A 23,134-nucleotide genomic window follows, 5' to 3' on the forward strand; every position below is an offset into this window, starting at 1 on the left:
GTCTCTAATAATATACAATTTCAGTTAAAACATTATGTTATGCATAACAAATCTATTCCATATTGTCTGTTTTTCCTGCTTCATTCCTACAATGAGGGGTCCTTGGTGCTCTTTGAGCTTAGTTGTTTTCTTGCAGACATTTCATTACCCAAACTTGCTACAAATATTTCAGACATCAAATGACATACATAAGAATGTTTTATTTTAGTATCCTATGAATGGCAAAGCAGTATAACTATTAGTATATATTAATCAATTTTAGCATATTGTGGGATCAATCTGAGGTGGTCATTGGAACCAGATGTTTATTCTTCCCAACTTTTGGATACATGCTGGAGCTCATCCTCAGGGAGCTTCTGTCTCTCTACATGTGTGTATATTCTGGAGAGAGAGAAGTTCCCAGCATGAGTCTGAAAGCTTGGAAGAATAAACCTTTGGTCTCTGTGGCTGACTCAGATTGGATCTGCAACATTATAGCAATAGACTTCACAGTGCTTTACAACGGTTTACAGAGTCAGTCTATTGCCCCCAACAATCTGGGTCCTCATTTTACCGACTTCAGAAGGATGGAAGGCTGAGTCAACCTTGAGCCTGGTGAGAATTGAACTGCCAAACTGCTGGCAGTCAGCAGAAGTAGCCTGTGGTGCTGCATTGTAACCACTGCGCGGCACCACATTATCCTAGGGGACATATATTTGCCTTCATTTGCAATATTAGGATATGACATAAATTGGGATACTCAAACTTACAAAAAAAAATTGTAAAAGTTACTGTAGTAAGTTTACATGGAAACTTGTTATTTATAGCAACATGTTGTTCATATAGTAACACTGTTATCCATCGGTTATTAGGAACCCTTTAAACATGTCCTGATTCATTATCCTAAGACAGAATTGTTTACATAAAGCTTTTCCACTGAAGCCCATAATCTAAACCATATATTGTAGTATAATTTAAGGTTCAGCAAAAGCATAACAAGTCTTCTGTTTTACAATAACATTTAAAGGGCTTCAGCTTGAAGTCTGCTTTTCTACATTTCTCCTTTAAAAGAAGAAGCATCTATTTTTCACAGAAAGGCAGCTGTAAGTTCACATACTGTGTTTCCCCCAAAATAAGACCCAACTGGAAAATAAGCCTTAGCATGATTTTTTGGGATACTTGTAATATAAGTCCTACCTCCAAAATAAACCCCAGTTAAGATTGTCAGTCAGGCAGATACATTTATTACCCTATTTTCCCCAAAATAAGACCTGTCTGGAAAATAAGCCCTAATGTGCCATTTGGAGTAAAAATTAATATAAGACCTGGTCTTATTTTCAGGGAAACATGGGTACAAGATTCCTGGAATCATCTTCCTCTATAGCCAAACTATTTGGGAGAAGCAATGGCAGGAGCAACATATGACTTTCCCTGTTGGTTTCCCCATTGATTTTGCTTGTGGGAAGCTGGCCGGGAATGATGATCATGTGATTGTGAGATGCAAGCTGGTTCCCCAGCACCTGGATATGCCCATGAGATTGCTGGGATGAAGATCAGTTATAAGCACCACTCGCTTAGCCCAATGTAACTTCAGACCGTTTTTGAATGAGAGATCGCTAACAGAGGATTATTGATCCTAATCTTATATTACTTTTTTTTTAAATTTAAATTTATCTCTGTTAATTCAGTTAATTTCAAAATCCATTTTTCAACAGTTGGCATCTCTTTTTCTTTCTAGTGTTTGGCAAGTACAATCCTCACAGTCAATACCATGTGAAGGAATAGCACCCCAAATTGTTTTTCAATTGACTTGTCCATCATACCTAAAAGAAAAGCTTCAGGTTTCATTAAAATTTATATCTTAAATATTTTTGGCATTGGCATTGTTATATTTATCCAGTATATTTTCACATATATGCAAGACATCACATATGATAAAATGAACCTGGATTTTGACTACATTTCCAAGACTTATTTTAATTGAATTTTTCTAATAGCTAACATTGACGGTCATTATCTGATCAACCCTCTTTTGTATGGCTCAATAGTGCCTCCTAAAATGTCTGGTTTAGGATCCCCACCCTAACAAAACAGAATAAAATGGAATTTAATTTCTTCCAAAGAATGCCTTTTCATGTAATCCCATTTATATACTGATATAAACACATGTGCATACATCTGCACTTTTTATCTTAATGCCAGGGTCATGATAAAGTTTAGCCACTGGATAATACAATTTGCACAAATTTGCTCGATAGAACCAGGAGATTGGGGATGGAGCATTTTTCTTCATTTGGCAAAGCAACAGTCAGTCTCACCAAACATTTGGCTTTTAGTTATCCTTGTTTTTTTTCCTATAAAATGAGGATTATGTTCAAAATTAAGAATAAAAAGGGCCTGTGGGCAACAATAATCCAGAAGCCTCAGATAATCTTTCTTTAACCATTGTTATCTAATAAACTTTGAACATGTGCTGAAACAGAATACCGTATTTTTTGGACTATAAGATGCTCGGGACTATAAGACACATCTAGCTTTTGGGGAGGAAAACAAGGGAGAAAAATAATCTGCCTCTGCCTCCCAGCATCCATCCAGTATTCATCTGGCAGCCTGGTTCACTGCCGCCACTGCCCGTTCAACGCGGCCCATTTGCCATGGCCTGTTTGCCGCTGCCCGTTTGGCTCAGCCCATTCGCCATGGACCATTCACTGCTGCCTTTTCACCATGGCCAGTTCACTGCAGCCCGTTCACTGCCACCACCCGCTGGTGATCAGCTGATCGGTGCCACACCAACCTCCCTCCCCCCACCACAATATTTGGAGTATAAGTCACAGAGACATTTCTACCCACTTTTGGGGGGAGGAAAAGTGCATCTTATACTCCCCAAAATATGATAGCTCTGCTCTACATTTTGCATGATAATTTTTCAAATGTTTGACATTACCACATGTCCCTCTAGTCATCTCCAAATGACTAATTATTCTTCTGCTTTCCTATCTATTCTAGACTGTTAAAATGTAGATATCTAGGCTAACCATCTTCAGCTGTTGGAGAAAAGGAGGGGTATGATTGTGTTTTATATTGGTTTGGTGAAAATGAGCACTTTTGGGTTAAAATATTTTCAAGATTCCCCCCCCCCCTAATTTGGAGGTTCTCTTGTACTTGCATCTCCTACTTGAGCAAGTGGCAGTTGTGACCAAGAAAGTCTTTGCCGTGTTGTGCGCGAACTATCCCCTTCCTGGACTAACAGTCTCCCATGCTGTTGTGGATCGCCAGCAGAGCTGATGGCAGATTCGGACGGTGAGGAGGTTGGGGAGGAACATGGGCCAGTCCTGGAGTCTGGGGAAGGCTCTGATGAGGGCTCTGTGTCGGAGGCAGAGAGGGGGTGGGCAAAGCCATATGCCAGTTATCAGCTGCCTTCAGATTCAGACAATCACAGAGTTGCCAGATGAAGGGAACAGCTAAAGGACAGGGGTCAATTTGGGAGTAAAGCACAGGTGGACGATGAATGGCCCTTCCCAGAGGAAATAAAAGAGTGAAAGGGGATTGGAGTTGCAGGAGACAATTAGCTTGCTTAATTGGTTTGTAACTCTCCTGGACTGCCAAGGTTTGCAGATATCAGCCTGGCAGTTTTCCAAGCCAGATAAGGTCTGTGACTGTAAATCCTCCCTTGAAAGACTTTTCTGGATGTGGATGAGCAGAATTCACAGTAAATTAATAAAATGAGTTTTTGTCAGGACCAGGAGCTTGCTTCATGCTCTTCAGAAGCTAGGTCAGAACACATGCCCTGATCACCTCCCAGTTGAACTATTGTAATGCACTGTGCGTGGGTCTGCTCTTGAAGAGTATCTGGAAACTTCAGTTGGTCCAAAATGTAGTGGCTTGCAAAAAATATGCTTTTATAAATTATATAAACTACCAGAAAAAAGTAACATTAAAACTTGGCTTTCTTATGTTACCTTGATCTTATTCGTCTTACAGCAAAATCAGTGTAATGTTGTGTTGCTGGAAGCGGTTGGTGTTTTTAACTTGGTTGTAAAAGAAGAGCCTCAAATTGCTAGAGTCTCAGATGATTTGCTATGTTTGTTCCCCACTTCCCTCCCACTGCAGACTAGAAGACTAAAAATAGTGTTCAAAGTTCTCTTTCAAAGATTTTTGTGTAGGCTGACCAGTCTTTAAGTTTGTATCCTGAGGTCTGTCATAATAAGTAAACTCAAACAGGAAGACTGTTGTTAACATGATACTGCTTCAGAGCTGCAGAATAAATCTTTTGGTTTGCTAAAAGAATATCCGCTGCAGACTCTAGGGTAAATTTCATAATGTGTGCATGTTATTAAGTAACAGATTTATTCATCAAATAAAATAACTATTGTTGGACAAGATAGATATGCATATTTCATCCCCCCCCCAAAAACAACTACTACTACAAACTGCACATGATTTGTACCAGAGGAGCCTTCCTCCAACGAAGTAAGTTAATAGGTGAAATTTACTCATGTAACAGTTGACAGTCAATTATACTGATGCAATTAGTGTTATAATTGCATCAGTAATATTGCAATATAAACCAATTAAATGAAAGGCAGACAATAACTGTTTTTTCTTTAAATGTGCACATGGGCACACCTATGTATCCATACTGTGTGTACAATTTTGATCACTTTAGCTCAGACATTATATTGTAAACTGTCAAAAGTGGAGAAAAGAGTAATCAAATTAATCAGGAGTGCTAAGGAAAAATCCAAAGGAATCTGGTACATCTTTTCCAACCAACACATTTTATTAAACATTTTGTTGAAACTTTTGGCTTTAGGCAATCTTAAATCATCTCAAATAAAATTGGTTTTTAACACACTGCAATTTTTATTGCATACAATATTTAATTTATATGTAACCTGCATCTGCTTAAGCAATGTTTTCCCCTTTCTTATCCCTGCTTCATTCTGGTTTAAATCCTACATCAGTGATTCTGTGGATCTGATGAGGTGACCTGAAGCCCTAAAATAAAAATAAAATTAAAAATTGCTCCCCTACCCTTTCATGATATCATTCTGTGCCTGGCCACCCAAAGGATGTGCCTCCAGGTTATGAAAGAAGGAGAGTTTCCCTAGATCAAATTATAGCAGATCTTGGCATATTGTCCCTGTGCTAACAGAATAGATAATCTGCTTTCAGTGGATTTTAAACAAATGACAAATTAGGAATTTAGATTAAGACATAATTGGATGGTCAATTTCCTAATTAATTTTGTTTATCCTTTCTGCACATCCAGACTATAATTCTTTGGTATGCTGATTAGAGACACACAACTCTGTAATCCTGTATTTTACACTGAAAGTCAACATTGTTTAGCTATTTCTGCTGATGGCCCCATTTATAAATGCTAAATCAGAATTACTTGCAACTCTTATTATGTCTATGAAGATTCTCAATCATCCAGGTCATGATTGTCCCAAAGGTGTTTTTTCAAGAGTTTCTGTTTTTTCTTGAAGACGTTTTGCTTCTCACCCAAGAAGCAACTTCAGCTCTCTTATTATGACATCTAAATGTGACCATTTTTGTTCTATCCAAGCTGCACTGATTCAAAAGGAAATATTTGCAATGATTTTTTTTTAATTAGACAGTCTGGACTGAGGTCAAAGTTCCGCTTCAACATGGTTTGCACCAGTAAATTATGCTACTGGTGAAAAGCAAACTAAAATGAGATTAAAGCTATTTCAAATTTATGAAAGAAAGGAGGACAGGATTAGAATTTAAATGTAAAAGACAGTGAGTGACCCGTTTGCTAATTCTAGAACAAAGTGGTAAGTAGGAGTAATATTTGGCCATTTTTGGAGTCAAAGTTAACTTTATTTGCAAGTCTTCTTGCTTGGAAATATATAGTATATCTAATAGGTATCTCTTGTTTATCTGCCCAGTATCAAAATAAATTGTTTTGCCTTCTCTTATTTCTATAGTGCAAGAAATATTGACAGGAGAAAAATAGCTTGCCATGTCCTCCAGTTGTTTACTTGTAATGCAGGATTAGTTCTCATGTGTAATACTAAGCACAGATTAATTCTGACGATAGTTGTTGACCTATGACTAGTTGCGACTTGGCAACTGGTCCAGATTTGCGGCTGTTTGCAGTGGTGGATCAGGACCTCCATAAACAGGGGAGGGGCTGGAATCTCCTCCTTGTTCGTTGCCATGGCAGAAAACATTGCCATGTCAGGATCCCTAGGTGGAGGCACTGAAGGGTCCCTAGTCCCCACCTTGGTGGTTTTCCTTGCCTTGCCCAAGAGAATCTTGAACATGGCTGGGACAAAGAGGCCCGAAGAAGAGGAGGCATCTTTGTCCTCCGAGAAACCCATGTCCTGGAGATTTTCCTCCCCCATGACCGAAGCTTCGCTAACCATGGAAGGAGAGGAAGCATGATACTGGGTCCGGCCCAGACCCCCATGTCTGGAAGAAAAAGAGCTCTTATCCCGCTAGGCAATGCCTCGCAAAATGGCTGCAGAAATAAGCCTTTTAAGACCTTCAGGGAGTTGATCCAAATCCTCTATATCGCCATAAGCAGAACTAGGCCCCTGGGGAGCCAACCTGCACGAAGGGAAGGGTCCCCTAGACGTACCCTCCAAAGGATCACCTGAGGGAGAGGGGGATCCCCTCCTCCTGGTGTAGGCATGAGGCCTGTCAGGAGAGACTGAGGGAAAAGAAGGGCTAAACCCCCTAGGGGAGGAACGGCTAGAAATAGGCCCGAGAGGAGATCGGGACCTGTCCCGGGATGAGGGCACAGCTGACTTGGCCTGCCTCTCTGCCCTGGCAAACATTTTCTCAATTGCCCTTTGTCGCCTGGCCTTCTCCCTGGTGGAGGACCTAGACGGGCACTGGGCAGCCAAGGAACCCGGGGAGAACCCCTTGCCCCACCCCCTGCTCAAGGTCTTCTCCACCCCTGATTGGGCCCACCACCTGGCCCTGGGGAATCTCTGCCCCCTCGTCCATAGCCTACTCACATGTCTGACAAAGGAAGCAGGAAACACAGGCCTCTGTAGGCCCCGCTGGGATCTGGACCTGGCAGACTATGGAAAAACTAGGCCAAAAACCCCCTTGGCTAGGCCTCACGAAACATAGCAGGGAGAATCAGAGGCCTTGCGCACGTGGCGGCAGCCAAAATGGCCACCGGAGCTCTGTGCATGGGCGAGGAGTCGCAGGCAACCCGCGCGGCTCAGCCTGGCTTCTAGGAGCCGGTACCGCTGAAATCGATGTTGGGGGGAGCCACACAGCATCCAGGCCCGCACTCCTCACCCCCAATCGCCCCTTGCAATGCAAAGCAATAAACCTGGCAAAGCAGCAGCTGCCCGGATCAATCGATGGCTCCGCGGGTGGCTTGTGCGCTCCAGAAGCCGCTTTCGCTGCTGTTCCCTTAAAGGAGAGCTGCCTCCTCCGCAGCTGAATCCTGGAGCTGGCACCCCCGCAATCCTGGGGATAGGGCTGAGGCTCCAGGCCCATGGGGGGGAGGCAAAATGCCCCACAGGGCCCTTCCCAACCGCCCGAGGCAGAGAACTGTCCCTTGGGGCCGCAGTTGCACAATTTAGAATTTAGGAAAAACTTTTAAAATGCCCAATTAAACCAAATGAGAGATCAGATTGAAATAAATAGAAATCCTACCAGGAATATTCTCAACAGTACTTGGACCAAGAAAGACTGAGAGGAAACTGGGCTAGGATTGGAAAGCACCAGTATTTAAGAGTTTGCTCTCAGTCTTTGGACCCATCAGGCTTTGAGAATACCACACGTGTCCACTCCCCCTCTTCCTCTTAAAAGACACGTTCAAGTAAGACCAATGTTCTATCTCATTTGATTTATAGTACTTTTAACTGTGGTAAAATACTGTGCCCATAGTAGTAATAGGCCAAACTAAGGTCTCAAAATGCAAAATAGCTTTAATAGATTTGGTCACTATCCAATAAAAGTTATGTTATAGCCATTTTGAAATATACAAAAATCAAGGACAATCTCAAGTGGAGCTCAACTCCTAGTTACTGTAGTTATGCAGTTGGCTTGGAAATCTTACAGAACATGTTTGCTGCTGCATTGTTCACTCTTTAGCCAAGTGGCCCCCAATCTTTTGGGTACCAGGGACCGGTTCCGCGGAGAAAAGTTTTTCCATGGACCAGAGGTTTTGTGTGCTACCTGCATTCAGTGGGTGGGGCTTTGCTTGTTTACGCAGCCTGTTGCTGACATGCCACAGACCACGGACCCCCAGGGGTTAGAGACCCCTGCTCCAGCGTACATTTCTGGGAGGTCCAGATTCTCTCATATCAAGTACTCATCAGAAATTACCTTTTTAGCTTCATAGGACAATCAGTGTCATCTAAGTGATGTCATCTGCTGAACTTTGAGAGTAATTACTCATCATTATAAATATTTCCCTTACATCATTAGTAATGTGAAAATGTAAAGTGGGAAAGATATTGAACTTTAAAACTAAACTTTGTGACTTACTAGGCTGGTAAATAAATGGCCAAATTAAGTTATCTGAGGAGAATATCTCCATAGAGATATTAACACAGTCATAAATTTAGAGACGAGTACTGGATATATGAAATTCATCTGACTGGGGATTCAGTGAAATTGAAAATTGCTAATTTCATAAGATGTTATATTATCTTGAAACAATTACTTATGAGATGATCAATGTAAGGTAACCTATATAATTAAATGATCTCATAATAATATTAAGAGAATATACTTTCTCATGTATCAGAAATATTCAGAAGCTTTCAGTTCTAGGTATGCATAATTCTTATTAGGCTTTCTTGAGCAACAACATCATATAAGATGCATATAATTGCCCTAAATTTTAAGAAAACAATGTTCTACTGTAAAAACTCACTGCTGCTTTCTTGACATATCATGACGTATTGATCATTTTCAAATTAAACTCAAACACACTTTTCAAATAAAATATCCAGGTCAGGGGTGGTATTCACTTACCTTCCCTACCGGTTCGCAAATACACAGCCTTTCATGCATGCATTTTTGACGAAAAAGGGCCTAAATGGGATGCCGTAGAACTGGGTTGGTGGGCAGGGCCACCCACTATTTCCACTAGTGGTTCGAGTGACTCGGTCTGAACTGGTAGAATACCATCTCTGATCCAGGTGAATAAAGACAATTTCACAGATCTGAGTCCAGCCTAGGGAAATGCGGTTATGGGAAAGACTGCAATCTTCAGGTCTGGCACTATTAAGCAGCTTCAGTGCTAACTTTCTATTCTATTTTCCTATTGAATAAATTTCAAGTGCTTTTCAGCTGTAGAGCTGGGGATACATCTTTGTTTCTATGTTACATTTAGGAAATTTTGTTCTTAAAAGTGGTTTTAACTTTCCCAGCTCAAATAACATTTTAATGCTACTGTAGCATAAATGTTACTACTATTCTTATATACAAGGTTGATAGAAAATTATGAAGCAACTGTATCATGGAATCATTTTGGGGTTGTCAAAATGGTAAAGTTAGTTTCATGTTTTCCAGAAAGATTACGGCAACTTTTCATATTTGTTCCTGGATTTTACAGTTTTGGTAGCTAAAACAGGGATTTTGAGAAACAGTCTTTTCATTAGATTAACCAATCGGTCTGGCATTGATTTCATAACTTCGGGTTGCATAATATGAAATTACATAATATTACTTAGAATAATCTTGTTTCTGTGTGTGTGGGCCTTCCTATTCAGTTCTAATGCAATTACATGTTTAAAAAGCTGTTTGTAGACTTTGAAAGGCCAGAAGCCATAATCTGGGTATTGATTATTATTTTAAGTTTAGATGAAAGGAGGAATCTGTCATAAAATATAGATAGTAGAATTTTGGGCTTTATTTTTAATGAAATAAATTAAAAAAAAAACAGTGTCAGATTTCTTCCTCCATTTGTGCCTCTCCTACACTTCCCTAAACCTTTTCCCTCTGAGAATCCTCCAGTTCTGAAAAGTACTGCAGAAATAGACATTCTTGGAAAAAGAAAGAGTAAATATTTCTAGCTGACACTGTATAACCTAATTGTTACAACCGTTCTCTCAAAAGAGTTGATCTTAACAATTGTGAACAAGTTCCATTTTTAGCAGAACTTTAAAGTTCACTGATCTTATTATTCATCCCGAGTTTAACTGTTTATTTTGTATTTTGGTTTTTTATATTTTGGGGGAGGGGGGGGTTGGTGGCTATGTAACAAATGTTTTTGCTATTAATTTAAACTGTTTTAATTGCTGAAAATGTATAGATCAGGAGTGTCCAATCTTGGTAAGTTTAAGACTTATGGACTTCAGCTCCTAGAATTCCCTAGCCAGCTTCCTATTATTCTTCTCGGATACCAGCTTTGCCCCTATCACTATAATGATTGTATTAATTACAGCATACCCATCTCACTTTTCCTCTAACTTCTTCCCAGTGCCTGTTTTACCATTAGCTACCTTTTGGGAGGGCTTGATAAGCACACTAAAACCAGCCATCAACAAGGTCACTAGGAACTGAGCCTGTATTGAAGGAAGCTGCTGATTCTCCCAGAAAATGAGGTTAATGCCTATTTGCCCCTACATAGTTTTTTTTAAAGGGCAAATGGAGAACATTTATTATTTTTATTTTTACCTAGATACATAAAAAGGAGGGGAAATCCCACAAAATATCCCAACACTCATCACAAATATATTACATTACAGTTTTAAAAATACGCTGCTTGCCACCCTGCAGACTCAGACATGCAAAACACATTCCCATGTTGTTTGTCACGTACTGTTGGTTATCTTACTTCCTCCCTCTGCTGGTGATACCGAAAGCTTCAGCAGAACTCCAGATACATCTGTGAAGATGATGATTTGAGGGTTTGGTTTTTTTCTCCCTAGTCTCTGAGTAAAAGATGAAATTTCCAAGAAGCTGGGGCTTTCTAGAAATATTCTAGGTTCCTTTGCTCCAAAACTATGCTATTTCTAGCCAGGAATTGTGCTTTTCCTGTTTCAATTCACTCTTCCAACATACTGTGCCAATGTCAGTCCATACAAATCGCGAAATATTCCTTCCAGCTTTTCTTGAATTCAGTTTTATTTATTTATTCAGTTTCAGTTTGCTGTATTAAGTTTTGTATTCTCCATCTCTCTCAATAAATTATAAAACTAAATGGATGGATGGATCTTCTTTGAGATTTTTCTTTTTTTAATAAATTGTCAGGGTTGAATATAATTGATATTTACCACTGAATATTTGTGTTTTGATGCTTAAAATTACACTAAAATATTTGAATGTTAAAAAGGTTCGTTATGGGTTACTCTCTCTTTTTTAATATAAAGTTGATTTTGTTTGTTTCCAGTAAAATTAGATTATCTACCAAATGGAAGAGTGGAGAACTAAATTCCCTAGTTTTAGTGACTCTATGCTGTATAGTTAGGAAGTAGCATTTTTGAGATTATCTCAGTGTTTGCATTTTAATAGCCAGAAAGCCAGATGGTCTGTAATACTCTTGAATTGGGTAGATGCCAATTAGATGCTCATTAGGACATAGTAATATGGTAACAGTGGAATCTACTAAGCCACTACTCCAAAGTAGGAGGTGGAAACAGGGCATGAACATGCAAAAAAGCTTCCGGGAAAGGAAGGTTGGTACTTCCAGCCTTCCATCATGCAGAATATTCTGCTTAATTTTTAAATACATTAACATTTGGTTTTATGGCTTAATATTGATATAGATAGTCCTAGGGTTACCATGGAGCCTGCCCATTATGATCACAAGTGGTAATAATCATTGAGATAATCTTGTTTAACATCCCCTCTCCCCACAACTCTGCTCTTCCCGATGTGGTGGTTACACTTTCTCTGTTTTTAGATACATTCCTAATTAAATTGCTGCTAAAAAGTGACAATGTCCAGAAATGATTTTTGCAATTCCTGGAAAGAAGGACTAGTCTTTGCTGTGAAACACTGTAGAATGACACATTGTGATACACCTGTGCTTCATGAGTAATAATCATGAGAAAATGTAATAAGTCTGTAATCTGTTCTCCATTTTACCTTGTGACATTGCCTGTCTCCTTGGTTTCCAGATGGCTTAGAATCAACAGAAACAAAATGTAAATGGATGGACATCAGAAAAATCTGATGTAAGCTTCTTTAATTAGGACCCTTTCTGCATTTAGAGGAGACTCTAATGTCTCAAAGTCAAGCCAGTAAGTGTTGTTTACATTATAATTTCTCATAACCTTCTTCAGCAGATATATAACAATATATTTGTTATATTAGTTATAATATATATTATTAGCAATATATTATGACTTAATATTTTGTGTTTAGATGTTCTTTTCTATGTCTAAATGTGAGATCCTATCTTGCCAGTAGGTGTTCTGAAACACTTGTTAGGTGAAGAAACGAGAGGGAACACATGAAATTGCAAAATTCAGAAATATAATACAGTGTTTCCCCGAAAATAAGACAGCGTCTTATTTTCTTTTGACCCCCGAAATAAGTGCTTGGCCTTATTTTCAGGGAGGTCTTATTATTTTTGAGGTGCAGGAGGCAGTGAGTCTGGTCACCTCATGACTGCTGCTGTGTTGCAATATTTTTGGGGAGGGTTTATTTTTTAGTGCATGCACTCAAAAGCCCGATTGGGCTTATTATCCAGGGAGGTCTTATTTTTGGGGAAACAAGGCAGATCTTTTGAAGTTATCTTGTCCTATATGAATGAATGTTAGACAAGGTTTAAGTATCATTTTTGCTGCTACTCAGATGTACTTCACTTATATTAAACCATGATTTACTTAATCACATTTTGTTGTACAAGCCCCACTTAGTTAGATTCACCCATGCTGTGAAGACATAACCATATACATTTTAGGGGCTATGTATATACAATATGCTAAGTAAAACCCAAAATATATGACATCAAGTTCGTATTTTTAGCTTTCATCTTACAGTTTTGAGATTTCTCCATTTTATTTGAACCCACTACAGGCTGAAAGGAGATCGTTTAGTACTTTGTTTTGTTAATACTTGACTTGAAGTGGATCTCTGCTTTTCCAAAATATTCAGTCAGAAGACCACCCTCTAATCTTAGTTTCTGTACATTATTTTGTGAATTGATTCTATATTTCCTTTGTTTTTAATCAGATTCTCTGATATTTTGAAAAGACACACATTTTCTTGTTGGGAAGTCACAAATCCATATAAATGCAGGTATGTTCTTTTTCCTAAAATTACTTCTGAAGCAGTAATTGATACAAAAAGTGTAAAACTTTGTATCTTTGTATTTGACTATTGTTGTATTGTTATTTTGCTGTATCTGTCAATATGGGAACATATCCTTTTGCCGTCTATGCACCATATTATAGAGCATCTACATAGATGGCTTAGTAAGTGGCAGAAGTAGGGTGTGGAACTGCAAAAACAGAAGAGAATCTGGTACTTTTTAAAATCAAGATAACGAAATAGATGTTTATCTCTTTAACAGAATCTTTATACTAGTCATAGATCATAACACACATATGGAGCCTTCAGTCTTCTGCCAACGCCCCACGTTCTTGAATTGCTCGTAGACTTTATATCTCAGGTTTTACTACAATGTTACTAAATTACTCTGCAGGGTTTTGTTTTTCACACTGTTGAAAACACTGTTACAGTGTTTAAGACAGTGTTACTAAATTATTTTGCATAGAGATGGATAATACACCCTGATAGGCTCTGCTATATATCAGTGATGGCGAACCTTTTCAGCACCAAGTGCCCAAACTGGAATGTGCGTGAATGTGTGCTCCGGAGGACCGGAAACCCGATGACTAGATGGCTGGCATGTACATGCCTGTTTTTTGGCCATTTTGAGGGCTGTTTTCAGGCTGTTTTTTGGGCCATTTTTGCCAGAAAAAAACAACCTGAAAAACAGCCCCAAAATGGCTTGAAAAGTGGCCCAAAAATGGCCCAAACAACAACCAGGTTTTTTGGCCAATTTTTTGCCGTTTTCAGGCCATTTTCCAGCACTCCAGCACCTGCCAAGACCAGCTGGACAGTGCACATGTGCCACCTTTGGCACACTTGCCATAGGTTCACCATCATGGCTGTTTATCCTAAACAGGTCCAGTTGACATTATTTTGTTGTAAAATAAAGATAAGAAAAATTAATTTTACTCTTGGTTTATTGCTTCCTGGCGTGTTTTTCACTGTTGAATTTATGTCATAATCCATTTGCTAATTCTTTTAAGATGCCTCAAGAAATGTAATATTAATGGAAAGTATTTGATAGTTTGTCTATTTTGTTGTGATATTTTTCTTTCTGTGTATGTAGTATATGTATGTAAAAGAGGACTGTAAAGCGATGGCTTTCTGTGCAAAAATGAGAAGTTCAAAGAAAAATGAAGTCAAGCCAGAAGTTCCGGAGCAAATGCTGGAAATAGTGTTCTACTTACAAGACAAACCTTCCCTTCCTTATACAAGTGGCAAGTACACAGCAGAAGAACTTTGCATTGAAGCGGCAAAAAAATGCTGTGAGTTTCAGCAGTATCTTTTATTATTTAGCTTGTTTAAAACAAACAATAATGATTTTTAGACGGGTGAATTTAAAGGGAGTTAATGAATTCCCCGAATAAAGGCTTCATGACTTCTAATTACCGTGTTTCCCTGAAAATAAGACAGGGTCTTATTTTCTTTTTACACACAAAATATGGCTTGGATCTTATTATGAGGGGAGGGTTTATTATTTTGGGGTTGCCGGGCAGCTGCTCTTTTGATAGCGGGCTCCCAAAGAGCCAGGCACAGCCATGAAGCAACCACGCTCATGAGCAGCCACCCGGAAAACCCCCTTTCCAGCTGGGCACAGCGCCATTCACTGACCTAGGGGTATCACCAAGCCGCGTGAGCGCCTGTTCACCACCACCTGGCTCCCATGGCTTGGTGCCTTCAAAATGCCAGTGAATGGTGCTCTGCACGGCTGGAGAGGGGGGGTTGCGTGAGCAGCTGTTCAGCTCTCTCTCACATGCCTCCCGGCCTCACAATGCCCTGGCCTAGCTCTCCCTGCAGAGCCAGGGCACCTCCGCTTCTACTGCCGGTGCCACCCCAGCATGGCTTTTTCGGTGGCTTCCAAACCGATTCTTCTGGCAGTGGCCGCTCTGGGCGTACACTCTATGGTTGTATGCTCTGCCGACAGCCAGCCCACAACCATAGAGCATACGCCCAGAGTGGCCACTGCTAGAAGACTCAGTTTGGAAGCTGCTGAAAAAGCCATGCTAGGATGGCAGCGGCAGCGGAGGTGCCCTGGCTCTGCAGGGAGAGCTGGGCCAGGGCATCATGTGGCTGGGAGGTGCTGGAGCGGGAGCAGAACAGCTGCTCATGCAACTCCCTTCTCCAGCTGTGCAGAGCACCATTCACTGGCATTTTGAAGGTGCCAAGCCACGAGAGCCAGGTGGCGGCGAACAGGCCTTCACTCGGCTTGGCGATACTCCTAGGTCAGTGAATGGCACTCTGCATGGCTGGAAAGAGGGTTTGCTGCTGTGCCCGGCTTTTTGGGAGCCTGCTCGCAAGAGAGCAGCCACCAGGCAACCCCCCTCTTCAACTGGCACAGCGCTGCCCACCAACCTAGCAGTATCCTGAAGGCACCAAGCAATGCGATCACCTTTCCCCCTCCCCCCAGTTCCCGTGGCTTGGCACCTTTGGGATACCGCTAGGTTGGTGAGCGGGGCTTTGCCTGGTTGGAGGTGGGGAGTTGTCCAGAGGGCTTATTTGTGGGCTAGGGCTTATATTTTTGCCCACCAGAAAAATGTGGCATGGCCTTATTATCAGGACATGTCGTATTTTGGGGGAAACACAGTATCAAGTTATCTACCATGGTCACGCTGCACTATAATTTTGCAGTAGATTATGTTGAAAAGATAACATTAGAAGACAGGTAGTCCTTGATTTACAAGCACAGTTGGGACTGCAGGTTCCATCTCTAAGTGATATGGTTTTTAAATGAGTCACACCTGATTTTATTGCTATGATCTTTAAGTGAATCACCACAGCTGTTAAGTGAATTGTATTGTTGTTAAATGAATCCATTATTCCCCATTGACTGCTGATTGGAAGCCAGCTGGAAAGATTGCAGATAGCAGTCATGTGACCCTGCGATTTACAACTATTGTAAATACATGCGGGTTACCAAAGATCTGAATTTTTATCACTTGACTGCAGGGAGATGGCGGCATTGCAAATGTGAGGACTGATTGTAAGTCAGTTTTTTTCAGTGCCATCATAACTTTGAACAGTTGTTAAAGGAATGGTTGTAAGTTGAGGACCATTTGCAAAATATATTAAAATAGCCCTCAAAAATTAAATTGCCTCCAGGATCAGAGTCTAACCTTGATTGATCTAAATAAAAAATAGAATACATTTTTAACACACACGCGCACACACCAAAAGAAAAAGAAAAACCAAGCAGGGCCAGGTTAGTAGTTGAATGGGATACCTCCATGAAGTCTAACAGCTAGATGAAGAAGTGAAAAGAAAATCATGGAAGAAAATAATAGTAAACCATTTCCATGCTGTTGCTAAGACAACTACAAGGATAGGACCATGAAGTCACCAAGACTTAAGCTTGACCCCTAATTAGTAAGTAGAAGATAGCAAGGGGCACTGTTGATGGATTGCAAATATGGCCTTGCCTTGTGAATTCTGCTACTGACAGGAACCATGTTGCCTTTGTTTCTGACTCAGTTTGTCACTGTTTCTTTTCCTGTGGACTTAAATCTTTGGAATAGCTGTGTCCAATTGAGGGTATCAGGACAGTGCTTTTCACACAAGCCTCTCATGGAGAGTTGTGCATGTAGAATTATGAGAAAAGGTCCCATAGGATAATATTTGAAAAAGTGCCCAAAACACACACATGTGAATTACAGACAAGGCAAAGAACGTATGTAAATTAACTAGTTTCTTTCAGAGTTCAGAATGCTTCATTTACTATCTTAACATTCTCAACCTTGACCTAAACATCTTTACTGTACATTATTACATCATTGTTTTACAGAAACAAGATGACTCTCTTTAAGATACATACTTTCTGCTAGTAGATACTCTGTTTTAATATTTCACATGTATGTATGTATGTATGTATGTGTGTGTGTGTATGTACTTGTACTTGACGCCTCTTCACCCATCGTGGGTATAGGCGACTTCCATGGAAATTTGACGCCACTGTTTTCAGTCCTGTGCTAGGGTTGTAATGTTTGCACATTGAGGCAACCGATATTGTTTAGCCCTAAAAAGGGCTGATTGGAATGGATACGGCGATCCATGGAAGCTGTTTCGGCTGGATATACCCAAGGGGGCGCCAGTCCCAAGGGTCGACAGAGCCCGATTGGTGGGAACGGGGGGCACCACGTAAAGGCCGGGTTGTCGTTTGATAGCTGAGAGGCTTTGCAATAAGCGTATTTTGCGCATCAGCTATCCTTGCCCGCCCTTGTGTGTATGTATATATATATATGTATGTATGTATGTATGTATGTATGTATGTATGTATATGTGTGTGTGTGTGTGTGTGTGTATGTATGTATGTATGTATGTATGTATGTATGTATGTATGTATATATATATAAGATTTTTTACAACCCCTGGTAAGCCCCAATTATGGGAGGAAGCTAACTGCTTCCATCATCTGTCAATTGGCTCGTCACAAGAGTCCATCACGACAGAAACCCAATATTTTTACTGTTGCCTTTGTTATATTTGTGTTTTTTTAAAATAAAACACACACACACACATACACATACACATACACATACACATACACATATATATATATTCCTTCCTTCCTTCCTTCCTTCCTGTAATTACAGTTTCAATTAATGTGTTTATCACTGCTTTTCTGTGAATGTTACTCATTAATGTGGCCCCACTCCTTCAGTACATTCTCTTCCTTTTTGCTTATTGTTTGTGGACAGAACAAAAATCACTTGGATGGACTTCAAGAATTCATGTACTGTACTTATTCTGAGTAACTTTTTTTTATTATAAACTGCAGTGAATGTTTGAAAAGCCCATATATTATTGATACTAATTGAGTTTAAAAGCTGTGTGTAGCACAGTAGCCAATAATGCAAGCATATAAGGCAATTGCTTCCAAATTGTTTAAAAACTTAAAAGTATGGTGGAAGTCATTTGAAAAATCACCTTTTTTGATTCCTTGCTAGTTTATACAGATTAGAGTCTGACTGTATTTAACTGAAAATTATACGTTAGTTTTCCAGTTTTTAAAAGTGATTTAAGATCTTAAGTCAATCTTTGGTGCAATAAATTGTGAATAAGTTTTGGTTAATTTCAAGCAGGATTTTCTTAGTTTGTCCTTAGAACCAAAGATACTATTTCTCTCTATGTTTGATTGAGAGTAGAAACTCTGGAAAAATGCCCAGAACACGCCCTGAGTCTTGCTTTAGGAATGTTTGGAAACAGTTCTTAGCTTCTCGATATTAGTTTTTCTAAATTTGTTTGTGTATGTATGTGTACTGTGGATTGTTGCCAAACTGCAGTACTGATTGTAAATCACATGCAAACATTGTTGTGATGCTTTTTGCAAATGGACATTTATTGAAGCAGAAGTACAATAATTAATGGGGGAAGGAGAGAAAATAAATATATTTTAAGATCTCATTGCCCCACCCAAAACTCTTAAGAGTTATTATTTACCTGATACTTTTTCCTCTTCTCTATTTTTCCCCAATAGTGCATTATATTAGTCATTGAAGAGAGGGATTACTTTATTGGCTCCACCAATGTTTGCCTTTTCTTTCCTGCTATATATACACTGATGGCTCCTTTGTGTTTACTGTGCCAATTGCCACTTTCTTCCTCCAGTTCCTTCTAACCTTTGCCACACATTTCTTATACCAAAGTCTTCAATTGACCTTTACCTGCTGTAATAGACCCAAGCAAATAAGCTAACATTTACAAAGTTATACAATAAAGATAACTAAAATGATGATTCTGCTTTATAGTCTCATTGAATAAAGGCAAACAATAACAGCTATAATAATCCTTATTGAACATTTTTATATTAACAAGCAGCTACTGTGTAATTAAAAGGACAAAGTATGGTAATTTTAACAGTATAGTTTTATATTGCATTTAGCTATTCATTGAACTATTGTTTTATTCTTTTTCTTTCTTTCTTTTTTCTTTTACCAGCTATTTCTCCTCTGTGCCATAATTTGTTTGCCCTTTTTGATGAAAGTAGAAAGATCTGGTATGCACCAAATCACATCTTCTACGTTGATGAGAAAACATCACTCCGTGTTCATTATCGCATGAGGTAACAATGACAATACAATTGGTGAGATAGTAACTTTGTGGCCTGCTTCAGCATGAAGCCTTCACCTTCTTTCCAGAAACCACAGCTAAAAGGCATTTCACATTAGAGCCATTTTGAAAGATGGCAATTTTACTCTTCATGACACAGATTAGAAAAAAGCAGGTCTAAATTGAATAAACCGCGGCACGACATAACCGCGAACGTCAAAAGCGCGCCGACAACACCGCGGCGCTAAAACCGCGATGTCAAAAGCGCGCCGACAACAGCGCGCTGACAGAAGCGCGATTTAACTTAAGGTAAGGTTTAGGGTTAGGTTTAGGGTAGGTTTAGGGTAGGTTTAGGGTTAGGTTTAGGGTTAGGTTTAGGGTTATTTTTAGGGTTATGTTACAGCGCGCTTCTGTCGGCGCGCTGTTGTCAGCGCGCTGTTGTCACGCGGTTTTGATGGCGCGGTTTTGTCACCGCACTTTAGTCACACGCGCATTAGTCTACCGCGGTTTTGTGGTGGAACCGAATAAACTCCCCAATTCTTTCTATTGTCTTATCCAGGGGTGGGCTGCTGGGGCTTCACACAGGTTCAGGCGATTCTCTAGCTAGGATACTGCCCAGTTCAGCGAACCACCAAATGCCACCCCTGGCTGGCCACGCCCACCCTGCCTCTCCCAGGAGTCTCCATGCGGCCCATTCATCATGCCAGTTAAGTGCAGGGCCCATGCGGCGGCTCAGGAAGGGGGAAAATGGGCCTACCAGAGGTTCCAGAAGTCCGGGAATGGGCCTGTTTCTGGCGTCCAGAGGGCCTCCAGAGTCTGGGGGAGGTCATTTTTCACCCTCCCAGAGGCTCAAGGAAAGCCTCCAGAGCCTAGAATCCTGCTACAGGAGGCCGATAGGCCACACCCACCATAACCACACCCACCCAGCAACGGGGCAGTGAACCCATTGCTGCAATTTTTGAAGCCTACCCCTGGTCTTACCCCAGCCAACCAGAGGCGCATGCCCTTAGCTGGTGAGTCCCAGGAGTGAAGCCTTTTCAGGTATGGTGCCTGTCCTCAGAAATATCATCCCTCCAGAATTACACTGGCCATGTCCTCCATTGGCCTTCCATAGAGGTGGCTCTATGCTCATATTTGGGGTTCCAGATGTGTGACAGAGATTATACTTGGTTGTGTAAAATGTTTGATTGTGGCTTTTACGGGGGTTTTTTCCAGCTGCTATGGGTTTTATGTTTTCTGTGTTTTTAAAAAAAATATTGTTAACTACCCAGAGATATGTATTTGTGATGAGCAGCCAGATAAGTCTATTAAATAATTACATATAAATAAATAAAATAGGTCAGTTAAATTGATTTAGTACGAAAATAAAGCTAAGCTTATGACTAGTGTTTTATAATCACTATCCATACAGGAGAATATGAAGGGGATTTTTGAAATGTTAAGAAGGTCTCTTAAAACATCTTCAATGTTCAATGTTTATTACACTTGTATGCCGCCCTATTCCCGAGGGACTCAGGGCGGCTAACAAACAAGGTGGGGAGGGGGAAAATACAAAAAACAAACAAAGACAAAACAAATAAAAAAACCCAGCTTAAAAACAACGCAACAGTTGCAACAATTCAAGTGGGGCTGGGAACTCATCAGCCCCAGGCCTGCCGGAACAGCCAGGTCTTGATAGCTTTGCAGAAAGCCTGAAGGGTGGTGAGGGTCCGAATCTCCACGGGGAGATCGTTCCAGAGGGCCGGAGCAGCCACAGAGAAGGCCCTCCCCCGAGGGGTCGACAGTCGACATTGGCTAGCTGATGGTATTCAGAGGAAGCCTAATCTGTGGGATCTAATTGGTCGTAGGGAGGTAATTGGCAGGAGGCGGTCTCTTCGAATACTGAATATATTTTAGTAGGATGTAGGCTGATATGGTATGTTGACTCACAGGTAGCCTCAAGATTAGAGATCTTAGTTTGCATTAAGTAGCATAAAAGAGCGTGTTGCAAAAATAAAATGAATGTGAGAACAACGTATGATGTATTTAATAAGAAAAAGATATTCAAAGAATATCATTGAAAAGAGCAAGGATCAGTGAAGATTAATTAAGATAGGACAAACTCGCATCGTCACTGCATTGTCATGTGATGTATCGTGAACTTTTCACTCTTTGCTAAACCGGGCATGGGCATGGCCAGCTTGTGATGCGTCTGGCTTGCGGGTCATGAGTTTGACACCCCTGAGTTAGGGAAAGCATAAGGGCATTAGCCCCTTTACTTAATTTCTTTCTGGCATTCTGTTGGGTTGTAAAGATTAAAAAATAGAAAATGCAGAGCGAGTTTGATGGGAAGGGGTGGGGGGAAAGGGTTAAATCAGGAGCCTCTAGTAGACTAAATGGAATTTAAAATGGAAATAATCAAATGACTCAAATAAAACTGAATTCAAGAAAAGCTGGAAGGAATATTTTGCAATTTGCCTGAACTGAGATTGGCACAGTATGTTGGAAGAGGACAAAAAAAGAAATAATAAGTGGTTTGAGAATGTTGAAAACCAGTAAGACTATCAGTATAGATGGAGTGACCGAAGATCCCCAGAGAGAGGTGAGAAATTTATAGAACAAAATGTAATGTATGAAGTAGTATATAGACATGAGAGAAGATGGCTTTTAAGAATAGAAAGATATGGAGAAATATAGGAAATGGTGTTGGTATATACAGTATTTTTTTCTTTCTTATGTCCTTATTGTCTTTGTTTTAATATTTCTTACGCCCTTTGTTCTGCATAATGTTGCTTATCCCAAAAGTAAATAATATGATTGCTATGCATGTATGTGCATTCACATCTCTCTCATTATGCTGCAGTTGCTCTGTTTAACTCTGAGCAGAAAGAACCACTTATTCATTTAAATAAGCATTTATTATTTTCTTAATAACACTTTATTGCATTTGTAGAAATATTGTTCCAGTAAAAGGTATGAGGACTTCCTGAACAATCTGTACTTAATATTCAGAGCCAAACTCAGATATACTATAGTAGCTATTAAATAAATTGCCCTTGGAAAAAAAATAAGCAATTTGACTTTCAGTAAATATCTACAGCAAGTGAACCATATAATGATTGTATCAATTAGTCATTTGGACTCTGATGAATATTTAGTCAAGTATAGATTTATGAAAGGAAAAAGTACTTATATAGCCTTTAAAGGCTATATAGAATCCTGAGCTGAGATTTTATTATAATATACTTTAGGGGGTCTGCTCAGAAAGCTCCCTTAAGAAATCATTTATAAAAACATTTCGACAACTGAGATCCCATACATCAGGCAGGAAGATTAACTGAAGAATACCTTGTTTTCAACTTGATTCAATAGCAAGTTATGCCCACTGATAGGATGGTCTAGGGCGGGGGTGTCCAAACTTGGGAATTTTAAGACTTGTGGACTTCAACGCCCTGGTCTATGGGCATTTGAAAGCAATAGATCTCAGTAGAATTTCTTTCTACTGCAGTACCAATGAAATCCTACTTTTTTCAGTACCTGGGAAGAAATCTGATGAGAAATGGTACTTTAGTACAAAATTTTAAAACTTTCAAAACCCATTGAACTTGAAATATTAAATATGTGCTGAACAAGGCATATTTTTGAATAGCACCAAAATGGCTATGTATGATAGATTACTTTCAGCTACTCTATTGCATTTACTGCCAAATTACTATATTTTACGTAGTATAAAATGCACCTTTTTCCCTCAAAAAAGAGGGTGAAAATCTGGGTGCTTCTTATACACTGAATACAGCATTTTTTGCCTCCCAAATCCCCGCCCCCTTTGCAAAAATGGTTGTGCCTTGCCTTTAGAAGGCTTCTAGAGTGCTCCTGGGGGCTGGGGAGAGCAAAAATGAGT

General features: G+C 39.9%; 2 protein-coding genes across 2 annotated transcripts in view; one reads left to right on the forward strand and one right to left on the reverse strand.

Moving 5' to 3' along the window:
* Positions 1 to 23,134, reverse strand: part of AK4 (adenylate kinase 4) — a 139,980-nt gene that overhangs the window by 77,650 nt on the left and 39,196 nt on the right. The window lies entirely within an intron of this gene.
* Positions 1 to 23,134, forward strand: part of JAK1 (Janus kinase 1) — a 62,138-nt gene that overhangs the window by 6,459 nt on the left and 32,545 nt on the right. Inside the window, exons 2-5 of the mRNA XM_087719526.1 lie at positions 12,051 to 12,173; positions 13,111 to 13,176; positions 14,279 to 14,477; positions 19,144 to 19,267. Coding sequence (XP_087575652.1) covers positions 13,171 to 13,176; positions 14,279 to 14,477; positions 19,144 to 19,267 — 329 coding nt within the window. The 5' untranslated portion in view covers positions 12,051 to 12,173; positions 13,111 to 13,170. The remainder of the gene's footprint in view (positions 1 to 12,050; positions 12,174 to 13,110; positions 13,177 to 14,278; positions 14,478 to 19,143; positions 19,268 to 23,134) is intronic.

Source organism: Thamnophis sirtalis, unplaced genomic scaffold (genome assembly GCF_051295495.1).
Source record: "Thamnophis sirtalis isolate CommonGarterSnake01/CBP01778 unplaced genomic scaffold, rThaSir2_p1.2 scaffold_7, whole genome shotgun sequence".
Lineage (NCBI taxonomy): Eukaryota > Metazoa > Chordata > Lepidosauria > Squamata > Natricidae > Thamnophis > Thamnophis sirtalis.